Source organism: Schistocerca serialis, chromosome 1 (genome assembly GCF_023864345.2).
Source record: "Schistocerca serialis cubense isolate TAMUIC-IGC-003099 chromosome 1, iqSchSeri2.2, whole genome shotgun sequence".
Taxonomy (NCBI): Eukaryota; Metazoa; Arthropoda; class Insecta; order Orthoptera; family Acrididae; genus Schistocerca; species Schistocerca serialis.
Window position 1 is genome coordinate 1,204,925,196 of NC_064638.1, and position 20,862 is coordinate 1,204,946,057.

General features: G+C 44.4%; 1 protein-coding gene across 1 annotated transcript in view; it reads right to left on the minus strand.

Annotated features, from left to right (window-relative positions):
- LOC126456603 (protein sax-3-like) overlaps positions 1-20,862 on the minus strand; it is a 117,430-nt gene that overhangs the window by 91,700 nt on the left and 4,868 nt on the right. The window contains exon 2 of the mRNA XM_050092350.1: positions 14,506-14,636. Within this exon, the coding sequence (XP_049948307.1) occupies positions 14,506-14,636 (131 nt within the window). The remainder of the gene's footprint in view (positions 1-14,505; positions 14,637-20,862) is intronic.

Genomic DNA, 20,862 nt, shown 5'->3' on the forward strand with positions numbered 1-20,862 from the left:
GTTCTAGGCGCTGCAGTCCGGAACCGAACGACTGCTACGGTCGCAGGTTCGAATCCTGCCTCGGGCATGGATGTGTGTGATGTCCTTAGGATAGTTTAAGTAGTTCTAAGTTCTAGGGGACTGATGACCTAAGATGTTAAGTCCCATAGTGCTCAGAGGCATTTGAACCATTTTTTAAAAAACCAATCTGTTACCAACTGTTCGTCTAAAATTGTGAGCCATATGTTTGTGACTATTACAGCGCTATCTATCACAAAGCGAAAAAAATGGTTCAACTAAAACAATCATATTTCTTTACGTACTACACGAATATGTAATAAAAATGGGGGTTCCTATTTAAAAAACGCAGTTGATATCCGTTTGATCTATGGCAGCGCCATCTAGCGGGCCAACCATAGCGCCATGTGGTTTCCACCTTCAAGCTAGACGAGTTTTGTTCTTTGTAGTTTTTTCGTTTGGTACTTATTTCATGAGATATTTGAGATATTTGGCCCGGTCACTATCAATGGACCACCTTGAATATATACTCCGTCGCACCACTACATAACAGTCGTGACTCTACGTCTGGGCCGGCCGATGTGGCCGAGCGGTTCTAGGCGCTTCAGTCTGGTACCGTGTGACTGCTATGGTAGCAGGTTCGAATCCTGACTCGGGCATAGATGTAGGTGATGTCCTTAGGTTAGTTAGGTTTAAGTAGTTCTAAGTTCTAGGGGACTGATGACCTCAGCAGTTATGTCCCACAGTGCTCAGAGCCATTTGAACCATTTGATTCTACGTCTGGTTTTAGTTACCCAATGCGTTGGCAGCGTGCCAAGCGGGCAGCATGTGACACTTCTGAACAGGAAATCGGATGAATGCGAATTGATTATCACTTGATATGTAACTTAGGTTCTACTCTGGTGAGGGTATAAAGCACCATTAAAATGGACAATAACTAAAAAGTGACACCACATTTGCGAACATTTGGTTTCCTAAGAGCCGTGGGAGGTATGAAACGGGATATTACTGGACAGTTTATTTACGATTCTCATATAACTTAGAGGTAGTCACTGAAGAATGTCGTCTTCCTTCAATAGGAAAAAATTGCTAATAAATACCAGAATATCCGACCTTTTGCAGAAAGGCGTCTTACTTCGACCCAACAACGCGAAGTGTTGTTCGTTGCACTTCCAGCGAAAAGAGTCAAAGTGGAGCCTAAGAAACCTAAATGGAATGTAATAGCTACGTTATTTCACGTGCCAAATAAGCCACCATGCTTTTAGCTAAAGGGAAAAGCTCGCAGACTTGATAATAAAATGTCAAAAGCAAGCAAACTGTTTCCCAACACAGAAGAAACCAGTTCCACAACTGCAGCTACAGCAGAGCCACACACTCGATTTTGAAGCAAAAGTACTTACATTTACAAAAATTTTCGCTTATTAAGATGTCGATTGAAGTATATGAATGGGCGAAAGATTGCACTCCATTAAAATCTTTTACCTGTCAAGGAAAGTACCTGTCATAATAAGAACTGCTAACAGAAAAGACGCTTCTGATCCATGAAATAAGTGTTAGCATTCTGTTCTATCAGCGAAGTGAGACGCAGATATCCACGTAATCGAAAGTATTTCTTGAGAAATAACTTGTGTCTCACGTCACTGAATCAGTGAGACTCGGTTGCTTTTACGCACTGAAGCGCAAAGAAACTGGTACAGGCATGAGTATTCAAATACAGAGATGTACAAAAAGGCAGAATACGGTGCTGCGGCCGGCAACGCCTATACAAGTGTCTGGCGCAGTTGTTAGAACGGTTACTGCTGCTGCAATGGCAGGTTATCAAGATTTAAGTGAGTTTGAACGTGGTGTTATAGTTTTCACACGGGCGACAGGACACAGCATCTCCGAGGCAGCGATGAAATGGGTTCAAATGGCTCTGATATGGGACTTAACATCTGAGGTCATCAGTCCCCTAGAACTTAGAACTACTTAAACCTAACTAACCTAAGGACATCACACACATCCATGCCCGAGGCAGGATTCGAACCTGCTACCGTAGCAGCCGCGCGGTTCCGGACTGAAGCGCCTAGAACCGCGTGGCCACAACGGCCGGCGATGAAGTGGGGATTTTCCCGTACAACCATTTCACGAGTGTACTATGATTATCAGGAATCCTATGAAACATCAGATCTCCGACACGCTGCGGCCGGAAAAAGATCCTGCTAGAACGGGACCAACGACGACTGAAGAGAATCGTTCAGCGTGCAGCCCTTCCACAGACTGCTGCAGATTTCAATGCGGGACCATCAATAAGTGTCGGCGAGCGAACCTCCAATGAAAAATTACCGATATGGGCTTTTGGAGACGAAGGCCCACTCGTGTACCCTTGATGACTGCACGACACAAAGCTTTACGCCTCGCCTGTGTCCGTGAACATCAACATTGGACTGTTGGTGACTGTAAACATGTTCCCTGGTCGGACGAGTCTCGTTTCAAACTGCATAGAACGGATGGACGTGTAGGGGTATGGAGACAACCTCATGAATCCATGGACCCTACATGTCAGCAGCAGACTGTCCAAGCTGGTGGAGGTCCTGTAATGGTGTAGGGCGCGTACAGTTGGAGTGATATGGGTCCCCTGACACGTCTAGATACGACTCTGACAGGTGACGTGTACTTAAGCATCCTGTCTGATCGCCTGCATCTATTCATGTCCATTGTGCATTCCGACGGACTTGGGCAACTCCAGCAGGACAATGCGGCACCCCGCACGTCCAGAATTGCTACAGAGTGGCTTCTGAGTTTAAACACAACTGCTGGCCACCAAACTCCCCAGACATGAACGTTATTGAGCATATCTGGTTCAAATGGCTCTGAGCACTATGCGACTTAACTGCTGAGGTCATCAGTCGCCTAGTACTTAGAACTAATTAAACCTGATTAACCTAAGGACATCACACACATCCATGCCCGAGGCAGGATTCGAACCTGCGACCGTAGCGGTCGCTCGGTTCCAGATTGTAGCGCCTAGAACCGCACGGCCACCTCGGCCGACTGAGCATATCTGGGATGCCTTGCAACGTGCTGTTCAGAAGAGATTACCATCCCCTCGTACTCGTACGGATTTCTGGACAGCCCTGCAGGATTCATGGTGTCGGTTCCCTGCAGCACTACTTCAGACATTAGTCGAGTCCATGCCACGTCGTGTTGCGGCACTTCTGCGCGCTCGCGGGGGCCCTACACGATATTAGGCAGGTGTACCAGTTTCTTTGGTTATTCAGTATACCTATTTCACTATAATTCAGGTCTCTTGTTAATTTCCTAATTTATGGAGCGCAAAAATATAACAATGATTTCGTTATTTGTTAGTTTTGTTTCTTCCTGCCATAAAATTTCTTAACACAATTTCTCTGCCTCTTGTTGTGAAGATAAAACATCATTTCAGTATGAGAGACGCCATTATATTCCAGTTTTACTAACAGAATTTTATAATCTACACAATAAATGGCCTTCAGAGATCACATGATAGATTAATTTAATACTTTTTGTTGTGAAGCTCTGACCCAATTATATTCGTAAGATCCTGTATGTCTTTCCCTCTAGACATTGCTTTGTTGTTGTTGTTGTGGTCTTCAGTCCTGAGACTGGTTTGATGCAGCTCTCCATGCTAGTCTATCCTGTGCAAGCTTCTTCATCTCCCAGTACCTACAGCAACCTACATCCTTCTGAAACTGCTTAGTGTATTCATCTCTTTGTCTCCCTCTACGATTTTTATCCTCCACGCCGCCCTTCAATACTAAATTGGTGATCCCTTGATGTCTCAGAACATGTCCTACCAACCGCTCCCTTCTTCTAGTCAAGTTGTGCCACAAATTTCTCTTCTCCCCAATTCTATTCAGTACCTTCTCATTAGTTATGTGATCTACCCATCTAATCTTGAGCATTCTTATTCGCGTTAGTATTTTGCAACTGTTACTTATTAAACTGATGGTTCATCTACATTTACACTCCGCAAGCCACCCAACGGCGTGTGGCGGAGGGCACTTTACGTGCCACTGTCATTACCTCTCTTTCCTGTTTCAATCGCGTATGGTTCGCGGGAAGAACGACTGCCGGAAAGCCTTCGAATCTCTCTGATTTTACATTCGTGATCTCCTCGGGAGGTATAAGTAGGGGGAAGCAATATATTCGATACCTCATCCAGAAACGCACCCTCTCGAAACCTGGACAGCAAGCTACACCGCGATGCAGAGCGCCTCTCTTGCAGAGTCTGCCACTTGATTTTGCTAAACATCTCCGTAATGGTATCACGCTTACCAGATAACCCTGTGACGAAACGCGCCGCTCTTCTTTGGATCTTCTCTATCTCCTCTGTCAACCCGACCTGGTACGGATCCGACACTGATGAGCAATACTCAAGTATAGGTCGAACGAATGTTTTGTAGCCACCTCCTTTGTTGATGGACTACATTTTCTAAGGACTGTCCCAATGAATCTCAACCTGGCACCCGCCTTATCAACAATTAATTTTATATGATCATTCCACTTCAAATCGTTCCGTACGCATGCTCCCAGATATTTTACAGAAGTAACTGCTACCAGTGTTTGTTCCGCTATCATATAATCATACAATGGTTCGGTGATTTTCACATCTGTCAACACCTGCTGTCTTTGGGATTGGAGTTAAGTAGATAAAACAAGCATTAACCTTACGAAAGATTTTAATGTTTGCTTTCTCAACGCCAGAGGCGCTAGTGTCGCTCCATCTGTCAAATGGTGGCAGCTTTTGCACCGAAGAGTGTCGCGACTGTATGTACCAGACTGTGGTGACACACATACAAACACTCTCACTGTACGATGATAGACGTAGATGTATCTGTTACATCCTCGCAATGCAGTCACTTGTGAGGGACGAAGCGACGTGACGTGCCTTCGGCCCGCACACAGCGGTACCGGCTGCGGCCCTCGTCCCTGCTGACCCGCGCCCTCTGAGGGACAAAGCTTGTCGGCCGGCATAATCGCGTCACGCTGCCGGCTTTTAAAAGCGCGCCACCCCCCTAATTACCTGCAGAGCCGTCATTTACACGCGCGCTCCCCTCCACTCGTGGTCCTCGACGGCCCGGCTGGACAGCCTGTGGTGACGGCGCCACTGGATTTGCGGCTTGCTGGGGCCACGACGTGTGACGGCGGGGCTTTTGCATCGGCACGTCCAGACACGGACAGTCCCACCCCGCGCGAGGCTTGTTCACCCTCCCTCCTAAATCAGGCTTCTGACGCTACGGGACTACGCTGCAGGCGCGTATTAGCTCTCGCGTTACGTACACTACTGGCCATTAAAATTGCTACACCAAGAAGAAATGCAGATGATAAATTGGTATTCATTGGACAATTACATTATACTAGAACTGACATGTGATTACACTTTCACGCAATTTGGGTGCATAGATCCTGAGAAATCAGTACTCAGAACAACCACCTCTGGCCGTAATAACGGCCTTGATACGCCTGGGCATTGAGTCAAACAGAGCTTGGATGGCGTGTACAGGTACAGCTGCCCATGCTGCTTCAACACGATACCACAGTTCATCCAGAGTAGTGACTGGCGTATTGTGACGAGACAGTTGCTCGGCCACCATTGACCAGAGGTTTTCAGTTGGTGAGGGATCTGGAGAATGTGCTGGCCAGGGCAGCAGTCGAACATTTTCTGTATCCAGAAAGGCCCGTACAGGACCTGCAACATGCGGTCGTGCATTATCCTGTTGAAATGTAGGGTTTCGCAGGGATCGAATGAAGGGTAGGGGTTGGGGTTGGGTTGTTTGGGGAAGGAGACCAGACACCGAGGTCATCGGTCTCATCGGATTAGGGCTGTGCCCTTTGAAAGGAACCATCCTGGCATTTGCCTGGAGCGATTTAGGGAAATCACGGAAAACCTAAATCAGGATGGCCGGACGTGGGATTGAACCGTCGTCTTCCCGAATGCGAGTCCAGTGTCTAACCACTGCGCCACCTCGCTCGGTGAATGAAGGGTAGAGTCACGGGTCGTAACAAATCTGAAATGTAACGTCCACTGTTCAAAGTGCCGTCGATGCGAACAAGAGGTGACCGAGACGTGTAACCAATGGCACCCCATACCATCACGCCGGGTGATCCGCCGGTATGGAGATGACGAATACACGCTTCCGATGTGCGTTCACCGCGATGTCGCCAAACACGGATGCGACCATCATGATGCTGTAAACAGAACCTCGATTCATCCGAAAAAATGACGTTTTGCCATTCATGCACCCTGGTTCGTCGCTGAGTACACCATCGCATGCGCTCCTGTCTGTGATGCGGCGTCAAGGGTAACCGCAGCCATGGTCTCCGAACTGATAGGCCATGCTGCTGCAAACGTCGTCGAACTGTTCGTGCAGATGGTTGTTGTCTTGCAAACGTCCCCATCTGTTGAGTCAGTGATCGAGACGTGGCTGCACGATCCGTTACAGCCATGCGGATACGATGCCTGTCTTCTCCACTGCTGGTGATACGAGGCCGTTGGGATCCATATTCTGCTAACAGTCATTGGATCTCGACCAACGCGGGTAGCAATGCTGCGATACGAAAAAACCGCAATCGCGATAGGCTACAATCCGACCTCTATCAAAGTCGGAAACGTGATGGTACGCATTTCTCCTCCTTACACGAGGCATCACAACAACGTTTCACCAGGCAACGCCGGACAACTGCTGTTTGTGTATGAGAAATAGGTTGGAAACTTTCCTCATGTCAGCACGTTGTAGGTGTCGCCACCGGCGCCAACCTTGTGTGAATGCTCTGAAAAGCTAATCATTTGCATATCACAGCATCTTCTTCCTGTCGGTTAAATTTCGCGTCTGTAGCACGTAACCTCCTGGTGTAGCAATTTTAATGGCCAGTAGTGTATTATAATTATTACTTGTGGTTCAATGACCGAGTGCAAGTCTTTCAATTTGACGCCACTTACGAGACTTGCGTGTCCCTAAGCTACCAGTCTACACAAAACAAACGTCGTAATCTAACGCTACCACACTCCAGTTCTTAAAAAAAGTAACACTCACAAATAAAATAAAATGCAGAATGAAATTTTCACTCTGCAGTGGAGTGTGCGCTGATACGAAACTTTCCGGCGGACCGAGAGTCGAAAGGTAGGAGACGAGGTACTGGCAGAATTACGGTTGTGAGGAGGTCTCGTGAATCATGCTAGGGTAGCTAAGTCGGTAGAGCAATCGCCCGCGAAAGGCAAGGTTCGCGAGTTCGAGTCTCGGCCGGGCACACAGATTTAATCTGTCAGGAAGTTCGGAATAAAATGCACTGTAAAGTAATTCCGAAGAGAAGCGACAACGCCAGACATTTCATTAAACAGGTTCAAGATGTCGAAGCAGTGCTCCAACAAGGAGTAGTTCTCAAAGGACATTTTTTTTTGCTGTATAATGTAAAGTATCAGATCGAGACAAGCTAAGTAACGTATGCGATACACATATTTAATTTACTACCTCATCCAGCTGTTACTATGTACGAAAATATGCAATATTTAAGCCTTTATTTTCACTGATCTTAGTGACTGTTCATTATATTATTCGCAATCGTTAGAGGTGTCACAATTATGTGAAAGTTTTGTTTGTTTGGTACGTAAATAAGAAGGTAATCCCAAAAGTAAGGTCTCCTATTTTTTTATAAGTACAGAACTCTGTTTGTGTGGCAGTTGGTCACACTGTTATGAAGAGTGCTTCACGCGCTGTGTGTAAACATGCGCACGCCGCGCTGAGGCGCTCAGTCTTGGCTTGGCAGCCGTTGAGAATGGAGCTCCAGTTGGATGTTAACGCCAAGTGCGAATTGTGCGCAGTAATTCGGTTTTTGAACGCAAAGGGCACTGTGCCGATTGAAATCCATCGCCAATTGACGGAAGTGTATGGTGAGTCGTGCATGGATGTCAAAAATGTTCGTAAGTGGTGTAGAGAGTTTGCAGCTGGTCGGACCAAAATTCACGACGAACAAAGGAGCGGGAGCCCGTCAGTTTCTGAGGAGACAGTGTTGAAGGTTGTCACGACAGTTGAACATTTCATGATGCACCATTCGAATGGAATCCCTAGTCCGATTCCAGGTTGTCACACTGAGCAACGTTTGTAACGTGTAACGTGAACATGGTATGCAATTAACAAATCTTACCTTCTCATGTGGAAATTAAAATGTGTTTCTTTCAGTGCATCAATCTTTATTTCTTTTCCGCATGTTCTCAGAAATGCCAAAGGCCTTACCGCAGTGGTAACATCCGTTCGCTTCAGATAACCGAAGTTATGCGCTGTGGGGGTGGGCTAGCACTTGGATGGATGACCATACTGTCTGCCGAGCGCTGTTGTCAAGCGGGGTGGACTCAGCCCTTGTCAGACAAACTGAGGAGCTACTTGATTGAGAAGTAGCGGCTCCGGTCTCGGAAACTGACAAACGGCTGGGAGAGCGGTGTGCTCACCACATGTCCATCCATATCTTCATCCAGTGACGCCTATGGGGTGAGGATGACACGGCGGCCGGTCGGTACCGTTGGGCCTTCATGGCCTGTTCGGTAGAAGTTTAGTGTAGTTTATGTCCTTAGAAATGTTTCCACGAAGTTTCATTGTCATTCATTTTCCATTGGGGTCCTCCCAAGCAGCGAAAGTTTGTATATAACCAGTTTGTAATTTATTAATGACAACTGACTTGATGCATTTAGTTTACAGTTGTTTGTGTAAAACATGTCTTTTGTTGCCTAGCATTAGTATTCAAAAGGGTCGTGTAACAGTATTGTGATATTGCACTATAACGCCTCTCCTTCCACTTGACATAATTTTGGGATTAGCCAACGGACTAGGTGTCCCATGAATCCTATCATCTTAATAGGGTCTTTAGTCGTTATAGACACTAAATTCACGGTAGCAAAATATGGGGTGCTGAATTTAAGTGGTAACAACATTCGAAATGTGGACTTCTTACATGAAGTTGAAAACACATTTGTGGGATCAGCAGGTGATTAGCAATTTAGTGTTGTTGTTATAAGCATATCTTCTGTATAAAATTATTGAAATTATGCATTATCAATATAGGTTACGGCCAAAGGTGTTGTTGCTAGTGTTCACCATCGACTGTGCTAAATAATCGATAGTCGGCTATTAAATAGTATTACTTTACTGAGCTATGGAGGAGCACATTTACAGAAAATGACCGGCGTATACTGCGATGGGCGGAACAACAGTGCACAGGAACGAGTGGATGAAAAAAGGAGATGTGGTTTTAACGTGTAGTCGACAGAGCACAAGGTGAGATTGGGGCGGAGACCGTATATGCCCTTTCAAAGAAACCATCTGGCCAGTTGCGTTAAATCAGTGGTTCGCAGCCTTTTTGAGACTATTACCCCTCAGTGCAATTAGATATTAGCTAGTAGCCCGAACCCCCCACCCTATCCCCCCCCACCCGGCCCCGATATCCTTAGCATTAGTGCCAAACTAAACCTTAAGAATGGAACAGAATTTTCTCTTTGAACACTTTTATTTTTAAATGACGAAAGATAAGTGATATTATTGTGTTTCATTAAACATCGAATTAATGAGTCGTTTCTAACAACATTTTTATAGAATGAAGATACAGTTCTCCGAGAATCGCGAGTACTAACTACAACTCGTACTCACATTAAGGATAGCCACTTGTTACAAAACAAGCTGCTTCTGCATCATTCCTCTCCCTAGCGACACGTGCTTTACCGGCACTTTTGCAAACCCCGCTTAATATCAACCAAATTAAAACGTATGTATTATAGTTAATGTTCGTAAACCACTTGATTGCTGGGATCTTTATTTCTGAACTGGCAGAAACTGGAATACTTCAGGCTGCCAATGCTTTGTGTATGACCAATACCACTAATAATAATAATAATAATAATAATAATGTCAATAATGTCTAGGAACTACAGTATAGTTACTGCTGTGTTCCGCTGCCAATTACTTCGTCTGTCTCTTCCAATGAAGCAATTTCTGGTCTACTGCGGAAACTACCAGCAATTCGGAGAAGGTATTTTCATGATTGTGAAATGAACACACCGCCATTTTATTGTATTGTTGTTTATTTAATTACGACCGAGGTTTTGGCCTTTTATGTCATTTTCAAGTGATTGAGTTTATGTCATTAACAAGTATTGCATGACATATGTTAATAAAATTAACTCAGTCACTTGAAAATGACATAAAAGGCCGAGCCTGGGTTGTAATTAAATAGACAACAATACAGTCAAATGGCGGTGTGTTCATTGAAAAATTATTGTATGAGTGTTGCTCAGCAGCATCAAAAGCTTTTCATGAGATGTTTGAACTTACGTGATGCATATCTCTACATTTTAGCGCCATAGATGCATGGTACAAAGTACAAAGAATGTCTAAGTGGGGCACTATGAGAGAAAGACGACGTTCCACTATCCTGTGTGTAATGGGTCACCCTCTTCTAGCATCGCCTTTCTTTATACAGGGTGAGTCACCTAACATTACCGCTGGAATTATTTCGTAAACCACATCAAATACTGACGAATCGATTCCACAGACCGAACGTGAGGAGAGGGGCTAGTGTAATTGGTTACTACAAACAATAAAAAAATGCACGGAAGTATGTTTTTTAACACAAACCTACGTTTTTTTAAATGGAACCCCGTTAGTTTTTTTAGCACATCTGAACATATAAACAAATACGTAATCAGTTCCGTTTGTTGCATTGTAAAATGTTAATTACATCCGGAGATATTGTAACCTAAAGTTGACGCTTGAGTACCACTCCTCCGCTGTTCGATCGTGTGTATCGGAGAGCAACGAATTACGTAGGGATCCAAAGGGAACGCTGATGGTCCTTAGGTACAAAAGAGACTGGAACAGCACATTACGTCCACATGCTAACACTTTTTTATTGGTCTTTTTCACTGACGCACATGTACATTACCATGAGGGGTGAGGTACACGTACACACGTGGTTTCCGTTTTCAATTACGGAGTGGAATAGAGTGTGTCCCGACATGTCAGGCCAATAGATGTTCAATGTGGTGGCCATCATTTGCTGCACACAATTGCAATCTCTGGCGTAATGAATGTCGTACACGCCGCAGTACATCTGGTGTAATGTCGCCGCAGGCTGCCACAATACGTTGTTTCATATCCTCTGGGGTTGTAGGCACATCACGGTACACATTCTCCTTTAACGTACCCCACAGAAAGAAGTCCAGAGGTGTAAGATCAGGAGAACGGGCTGGCCAATTTATGCGTCCTCCACGTCCTATGAAACGCCCGTCGAACATCCTGTCAAGGGTCAGCCTAGTGTTAATTGCGGAATGTGCAGGTGCACCATCATGCTGATACCACATACGTCGACGCGTTTCCAGTGGGACATTTTCGAGCAACGTTGGCAGATCATTCTGTAGAAACGCAATGTATGTTGCAGCTGTTTGGGCCCCTGCAATGAAGTGAGGACAATGTTTCAAGCGTCAACTTTAGGTTACAATATCTCCGGATGTAATTAACATTTTACAATGCAACAAACGGCACTGTTTACGTATTTCTTTATATATTCAGATGTGCTCACAAAACTAACGTGGTTCCATTTAAAAAAACGTAGGTTTGTGTTAAAAAACATACTTCCGTTCATTTTTGTATGGTTCGTATTAAACAATTACACTAGCCCCTCTCCTCACATTCGGTCTGTGGAATCGGTACGTCAGTATTTGATGTGGTTTACGAAATATATCCAGCGGTAACGTTAGGTGACTCACCCTGTAGAAATAGGCGATACCATAGAAGTATTTCCGAATGTTGTATAGGTTAAATTTATCTCAGCAGTTTCACTAAAAGAATTTCATTTGATTTTGTACACGATGTATTATATTTCAGGCTATATTGTATAAAAAGAAATTAATTTGTTACACTCTGTATGTACGTTTAAAATTATTCTTCTTTTAGAAATATTTACAATTACGAAATATCTGGCATATTTAAAATTCATAATATTATTTGCACAATCCAACGCTAATTATTAAATTTATTTCTGGATTCATTTATAAAATATTGTTATAACTTGGCGCTGATTCTTCTTTTGTAAAGAAAGTACGTAAATTCTTTCGCTTTGTTAACTCTCTGGAACGGATGGAATCAGACGTGCATTTGACTGTGTCATTAATAATATAATATGCCGTGTGATAGAAGTGTAAAGTGTAAAGACGATGTGATATTGAAAAATGTGACAAAGAATAAAATTCAAGAATAATACAGGCAAATCTTCATCAGTTATTTAGTCATCAGGAACGCACAACGTTATAAATCAAAATTTCAGCCGCAAGAATGTACCCCTAGACGCAGTAACTGCAGCCAACAACACGATTAGAAAAATAAGATAAGTAAAATGGTTTTCTTATGTATATCTTACGCTTCACGAAGACTTCAGAAGTTGTGCAGAGACAGATAATTTTAATAGTGATGTATGCAAGGGTGAGATTGCATGTGTCACAGTTTGTGATTACGAAGGCTTTCCCGGCGTAATAATTGATAATATTCTTCTCGAATCTGCAGCCGGATCATGACGTCATCTTGACACAATATTTCAGCGGTCCAACTGGCCGCCAACTTCAGGTGAGAGTGCTGGTGCACGATCTTGCCGGAACTGATTTTTTTTTTCTTTATTGTTATTTTGAAACCTGTAGTACAGGCAGGCCGGAACTGATTTCTTTGTTTCCTTCATTGTAATTTTAAACACCTATACAGGCGGGCTGTCAGCAGCATAGTACGCTGCTCTTCAGCCTTAAGTGGAACAATAAACATGACAGAGAGGTGATATATACAATACAAAAAACGGCGGGCAAAAAAATGGAGATACAAAAAAAAACAAGAAACAAGAAGCCGTTCACGTTGGACGAAAAAAACACTAACACTTGGAGACACGGCGCACAAAACACGGAGAACGGCGACGGCACATGTGAACAGTTGAGTTGTAACTGCACGAAACACAAAACGATGCACACACACTAAACACTGATGGCGATGATCTCCGGCGCGCGAATGTTCACTGAGCGTGTACGAGTCCGTGGACCTGCCAAGAGAGGAGGTGGTGGAGGAGGAAGGGGAAATGGGAGAGGGGAGAGCAGAGATGCCATGGGCAAAGGAGGGAGGAAGGGGGAGGGGAAGTCCGGGGGAGAGGGTAGGAGGGAGGGGGGGAAAGGAAAGAGAAGGGAAGGGAAAGGGGGGGAGGGAGGGTGCCTAAAGGAAAGGACACAGGAGGTGGGGGGGGGGGAGGATCAAAGTTGATAGGAGGGGTAGATGCAGGGGAGGAGGACATCATCAGGGAGGGGGAGCTGGCGGAAGCCACCTTGGGAGAGGGTAAGGAGGGTTGAGAGATGGAGACCGGGTGGGACATGGGAATACAGGCGCGGCAGTGGGCGGGGGTGGGTGAGGATCGGGGAGACGAGCGGGTGAGGAGGGTCGAGTTTACGGGAGGTGTACAGGATCCGTATCCTTTCAAGGAAAAGGAGGAGGTGGGGGAAGGGGATGAGATCACCGGAACTGACTTCTCAGCGGCCCTATATAGGCCGCAGAAGGCCCACAACGCGTGCGCGAGAAGGTGCCGTAACTGCCCTCTAGCGCAAGTAAACGTACCGCGCCGCCAGTGGTGGAAACAGGCGAAGTCGAGATATCGCTATCAAAAGGTCATCAGTCCCCTAGAACTTAGAACTACGTAAACCTAACTAAGCTAAGGACATCACACACATCTATGCCCGAGGCAGGATTCGAACCTGCGTCCGTAGCGGTCGCGCGGTTTCAGACTGTAGCGCCTAGAACCGTTTGGCCACTCCGGCCGGCCAGATCGTAGTTTTTTAATGTCTGATAACACCAGGTTCCAAGTCTTACTTAAAAGGTAACCCTTGTCTCTATTAACAAGATTCAGATATACGAATCTCTATGGATTCTTTTAAAACACAGTCCCAATAGCGAGATGCAAGGGCAAACCATTCGTGTCTCGTCATACAGCATTCTATGTCCCTCGGTGAGACAGTGCTCCACCACTGCAGATTTCTCAGGCTGAAGCAATCGTTTGTGCCGCTTGGTGCTCAACACATCGGTCCTGAATGTTTCGGATTGTGTGGCCAATATAAGCCTTCCCACAGTGGCAAGGGATCTTGTACACACCGGACTTCCTCAAACCCAACTCAACCTTAAGAGAGCCAACAAGCGCTTGGCTGGCGGACGAAAAATACTTTTGATATGATATCTTTTTTAGAATTCTTTCTATATTCGAGGAAATGTCACAGTTTAATGCTGTTTTAATTATTGGTAACTTATGTAATCAGTATTACAGTACAGTTTTGAGACCGAAACACAATGGAACTCTTTTATTTTTACCCTCACAAAAAATTTTAATTTTACCCCTCAGGGGGTAATTAGCCTCAGTTGGACACCGCTGCCTTCAACGATATCGGGGAAAAAGCAGAGGACGAGCAGGAGAGGTGAGTAGAGAACTTACCGTGCACCCGGAGCTGTGCTATGGCGGACTCGCGGACGCCGGCCGAGTTCCTGGCGACGCACTGGTAGCGTCCGTCGTCGCTCTGACGCACGTCCGTGATGGCCATGTTGCCGCCGTCCACCAGCCGAAGCCTGCAACACGCCACGAGCGCCTCGCTACACCTCACTGGAAAATAATCTCTTCCATTCATCCTCGAGTAATCACTTTGTGGCGAGTTAAAAACGCCTGCCAGACCAGAACACCCGCACACCCACCGTTCCACCAATTGGCATCAAGCTTCTACCTGATTCCTGTCCACCGATCGAGCATCTATTTGATTCCTTCGAAGCGAAAGGTATTGTATGCGCTGTTCTGTTGTTACTGCAGTAAATGCAGTAACCACTCACGGCTAATTACTTCACTAAAAATTGGGCTATTATTGGTTTGGAATAAACATATTTGTCTCCAGACGTCTGAATACTTCCATTTTATGTCTTTACAAAGAGCTGAAATGGTATGCCAGCGCTTCCTAGCTGTGCAATAGGTTTCTTAGTGTTCATGCCGTCGAACACCCTAGGCTGTTTCTGAAGAAAGAAGTCCGGTGTCTAAATAATAAGGTATACATATAGTATCTACATCTACATTTATACTCCGCAAGCCACCCAACGGCGTGTGGCGGAGGGCACTTTACGTGTCACTGTCATTACCTCCCTTTCCTGTTCCAGTCGCGTATGGTTCGCGGGATGAACGACTGCCGGAAAGCCTCCGTGCGCGCTCGAATCTCTCCAATTTTACACTCGTGATCTCCTCGGGAGGTATAAGTAGGGGGAAGCAATATATTCGATACCTCATCCAGAAACGCACCCTCTCGAAACCTGGACAGCAAGCTACACCGCGATGCAGAGCGCCTCTCTTGCACAGTCTGCCACTTGAGTTTGTTAAACAACTCCGTAACGCTATCACGCTTACCAAATAACCCTGTGACGAAACACGCCGCTCTTCTTTGGATCTTCTCTATCTCCTCCGTCAACCCGACCTGGTACGGATCCCGCACTGATGAGCAATACTCAAGTATAGGTCGAACGAGTGCTTTGTAAGCCACCTCCTTTGTTGATGGACTATATTTTCTAAGGACTCTCCCAATGAATCTCAACGTGGTACCCGCCCTACCAACAATTAATTTTATATGATCATTCCACTTCAAATCGTTCCGCACGCATACTCCCAGATATTTTACAGAAGTAACTGCTACCAGTGTTTGTTCCGCTATCATATAATCCTACAATAAAGGATCCTTCTTTCTATGTATTCGCAATACATTACATTTGTCTATGTTAAGGGTCAGTTGCCACTCCCTGCACCAAGTGCCTATCCGCTGCAAATCTTCCTGCATTTCGCTACAATTTTCTAATGCTGCAACTTCTCTGTATACTACAGCATCATCCGCGAAAAGCCGCATGGAACTTCCGACACTATCTACTAGGTCATTTATATATATTGTGGAAAGCAATGATCCCATAACACTCCCCTGAGGCACGCCAGACGTTACTTTAACGTCTGTAGGCGACTCTCCATTGAGAACAACATGCTGTGTTCTGTTTGCTAATAACTCTTCAATCCAGCCACACAGCTGATATTCCCTAGGCTCTTACTTTGTTTATCAGGCCAAAGTGCGGAACAGTATCGAACGCCTTCCGGAAGTCAAGGAAAATGGCATCTACCTGGGAGCCTGTATCTAATATTTTCTGGGTCTCATGAACGAATAAAGCGAGTTGGGTCTCACACGATCGCTGTTTCGGGAATCCGTGTTGATTCCTACAGGGTAGATTCCGGGTTTCCAGAAATGACATGATACGCGAGCAAAAACCATGTTCTATAATTCTACAATAGATCGATGTCAGAGATATAGGCCTACAGTTGCGCATCTGCTCGACGACCCTTCTTGAAAACTGGAACTGCCTGTGCTCTTTTCCAATCATTTGGAACCTTCTGTTCCTCTAGAGACCTGCGGTACACGGCTGTTAGAAGGAGGGCAAGTTCTTTGTGTAGAATCGAATTGGTATCCCGTCAGGTCCAGTGGACTTTCCTCTGTTGAGTGATTTCAGTTGCTTTTCTGTTCCTTTTGACACTTATTTAGATGTCAGCCATTTTTTCGTTCGTGCGAGGATTTCGAGAAGGAACTGCAGTGCGGTCTTCCTCTGTGAATCAGCATTGGTAAAAGGTGTTTAGTATTTCAGCTTTACGCGTGTCATCCTGTGTTTCAATGTCATTATAATCCAAGAGTGTCTGGATATGCTGTTTCGATCCACTTACTGATTTAACGTAAGACCAGAACTTCCTAGGATTTTCTGTCAAGTCGGTACATAGAGTTTTACTTTCGAATTCACTGAACGCTTCACCCATAGCCCTCCTTACGCTAACTTTGACATCGTTTAGCTTTGTTTGTCTGAGAGGTTTTGGCTGCGTTTAAATTTGCAGTGAAGCTCTTTGCTTTCGCAGTATTTTCCAAACTTTGTTTTTGAACCACGGCGGGTTTTTCCCGTCCCTCACAGTTTTACTCGGCACGTACCTGTCTAAAACGCATTTTACAATTGCCTTGAACTTTTTCCATAAACACTCAACATTGTCAGTGTCGGAACAGAAATTTTCGTTTTGATCTGTTTGGCAGTCTGAAATCTGTCTCATATTACTCTTGCTGAACAGATAAACTTCCTCCCTTTTTTATATTCCTATTTACTTCCATAGTCAGGGATGCTGCAACGGCCTTACGATCACTGATTCCCTGTTCTGCGCTTACAGAGTCGAAAAGTTCGGGTCTGTTTGTTATCAGTAGGTCCAAGATGTTATCTCGACGAGTCGGTTCTTTATTTATCTCGACGAGTCGGTTCTCTGTTTAATTGCTCGAGGTAATTTTCGGATAGTGCACTCAGTATAATGTCCCTCGATGCTCTGTCCATACCTTGTGTGTATTGGTGTAAACTCTGTATTCAGAAGAATGATCCAAAATTTCTGCGTATTAAAACGGGGTTAATTAAGCTTTTAATTCTTTTTTCTTTTTGTATCTTTTCACTCTTGACCCGAGGGAGTGGAGTGGACTTCCCCCACATCCGGCCCATTGTACAGCCCCGGTTCTATTCAGCCAATTATCAGACTAGCTGATAGTGGGGCAAATGTGGGATCCTTACCAGTTCCGGCTGACACCATGCAACTATGGACAACTCCTCACAAAAACTTTGGTGGGAACCGGGGTATAGAACTGAGGAAATACAGCCTTTCTTGAGAATGTTCCAATCGAATACGTTTTATTCACTTCAAAGAATATTGGGTTTACACAAACAATTCCTCTAGTTACTGACAGTATGAAATGTAACGTCAAAATTTTTTATTGACTGCGAGAGCGCCTGTGACTAGCGCTTCTCATTGGAGACTGGATCTGGGTAAAGCTCGTTTCACAACAGTTTCCGCAAACGTGACATTATTTCGGCGTCACGTGCAATATCGACGCCCGCATGATCGGCTATCGACTTTGTGACGAGAAAGAACATGAATATAATTGTTCTTTGATTTACTCGTAGCAATTGAAGCTGTCTTCTTACAAGGGAACCTCCCCATCGCACCCCCCTCAGATTTAGTTATAAGTTGGCACTTTGGATAGGCCTTGAAAAACTGGACACAGGTCAATCGAGAAAACAGGAAGAAGTTGTGTGGAACTATGAAAAAAATTAGTTAAATATACAAACTGACTAGCCCATGTGTAACATATGCAACATCGAGGAAATTGCGGCAAAGGGAGCCCGTGGTCCCGTGGTTAGCGTGAGTAGCTGCGCAATGAGTGGTCCTTGGTTCAAGTCTTGCCTCGACTGAAAATTTTACTTTCTTTATTTTCGCAAAGTTATGATCTGTCCGTTCGTTCATTGACGTCTCTGTTCACTGTAATAAGTTTAGTGTCTGTGTTTTGCGACCTTACCGCAAAACCGTGCGATTAATAGACGAAAGGACGTGCCTCTCCAATAAGAACCGAAAACATTTGATCGCAAGGTCATAGTTCAACCGAATCCTCCACAGGAAAACATCTGATATATTCTATACGACACTGGTGACGGTATGTGCGTCACATGACAGGAATATGTTGTCGACCCACCTAACTTGTACACTTAGCGAATGGGTAAAAAGATTCTTCTACCTTGCCCGATTTAGGTTTTCTTGTGGATGTGATAACCACTCCGAAAAAAGTGATGAAAACATAAGAGTTTGTCACATAAACTGAAAATAAAAATTTAAACTTTTGAGTCGAGGGAAGACTTGAACCTAGGACCTCTCTTTTGGTAGCTGCTCTCGCTAACCACGGGACCACGGCGCTCCGTGACAGCTATTGTCCTTGATATTGCGTATCTTCGCATGGACTACTCAGTTTGTATATTTTACTAATTTTTTTCATAGTTCCACACAACTTCTTCCGGTTTTCTCGATTGATCTGTGTTCAGTTTTTCAAGGCCTGTCCACTGTGCCAACTTATAACTAAATCTGTGGCGGGTGCGACGGGGAGGTTCCCTTGTTAGGTTCCTGTCTAACCACACAGTCGGAATATTTGTGAGAAGAAAAAAAATACAAATTTTATTGCAGAACGTCTTAGTTGCAGCATTTAAAGCTGTACTCCTAAGTTCCAAACAATCCACACACATAGGAAATCGCCACGTTTTCGGAAATGAAGAGCCAAGTATTAGTGGAAAGGCAGAATATGAATTTTATTGTTGCTCGGTTCCGACGCAGCAATCAAAGCTGTCACATAGGTTCCTGCCTAACCATATCCTCGGAAAACTCCACACATTCGTAAATAAACAGCGAAATATTTGTGACAAGGGAGAATATGAATGTTAATGCTCCCCGCTTCACTCCCAGCAATTAAAGTTGTCTAAGCACTCCAAAGGCGGCACAAATTCAGAAATAAAAAGCAGATATGTATCAGAAGGAAGAATATGAATTTTATTACTGCTCGCTTCAGCAACAGCAATTTAAGCGATCCTCTTAGGTTTCTGCCTAACCACATACTCGGAAATCGCTATACATTTATTTCATCCTTCGTTCTTAGATCAGACTAATTGTGAGTGTAAGTAACATCCAGTATTGCTGAACACGCTTCTATTACATTCATAAGAAAGTAATAGGACACGTTAACAACGCTAACATGTAAAAAAAGAAATTCCCATGTAATGGGAAGGGAACCAACAACTTTCGATTCCATAAATGACGACGTTATTCATTACGCTAGCACGTACCTATGCGATGTTTAAGTCCGCTCTCGGTTATCATGTTTCATCTTGAAGGCTTTTGTCGTTGATGTGTTATTAAGTGACATTTAATGACAATGGTGATGTGTCTGTAAGTTTTCAGTTCTCTATTACCTTGAAACGACACAGGCCTACTGCAAATTATAACGCAAGCGTGTTTCATTCTTAATTTGTAAATTACTGACGATAATAACTCACTCCTTAGAGAGCACTCTTACAGGAAGGCTTTAACTGTAGATAAATCATTATTGTGACACGTTATTACAGCAATAATTATAATAAACCATTCCAACGATGTGTTTTTGTATATCTCCGTCCGCCTGATTTACGTGCTTCCCTCCCATTTAGCGGGCCGGGGTTCGATTCCCGGTCGGGTTGGAGATTTTCTCCACTCGTGGACTGGGTGTTGTGTTGTCCTCATCATCATTTCATCCTCATCACCGACACGCAAGTCACAAAATGTGGCGTCGACTGAAATAAGACTTGCACTCGGCGGGCAAACTTCCCCGGATGGGGCCTGCCGGCCAACAATGCCTTAAGCTCATTTTATTTAATTTGTATATCTCCGGTATCCGCGCATAAAATATTGTGAAAGGCCCATATCGAATGCTAACAAAAGTCAATAGCCGATCATGCGGTCGTCGATATTGTGCGTGACCTAGAATTGTAAAACGAGCTTTACCCACCGAATCTCGTTAACAAGGGAGGCTCATTTAGTACGGACGCGTATAGGGATCTGTATCAATTTTGTGAAATACGTATATTATGTCCTAAGTTCGAAATACTTTTGAAGAGTTCACAAAATTCCAGGGAACTTTTAGAAGTCCCCTGCAACAAAAGCAAAACGAGGATAATGGAATGTAGTCAAATTAAGTAGGATGATGCTGAGGGAATTAGATTAGGAAATGAGACACTTAAAGTAGTAAAGGAGTTTTGCTATTTGGGGAGCAAAATAACTGATGATGGTCGAAGTAGAGAGGATATAAAATGTAGACTGGCAATGGCAAGGAAAGCGTTTCTGAAGAAGAGACATTTGTTAACATCGAGTATAGATTTAAGTGTCAGGAAGTCGTTTCTGAAAGTATTTGTA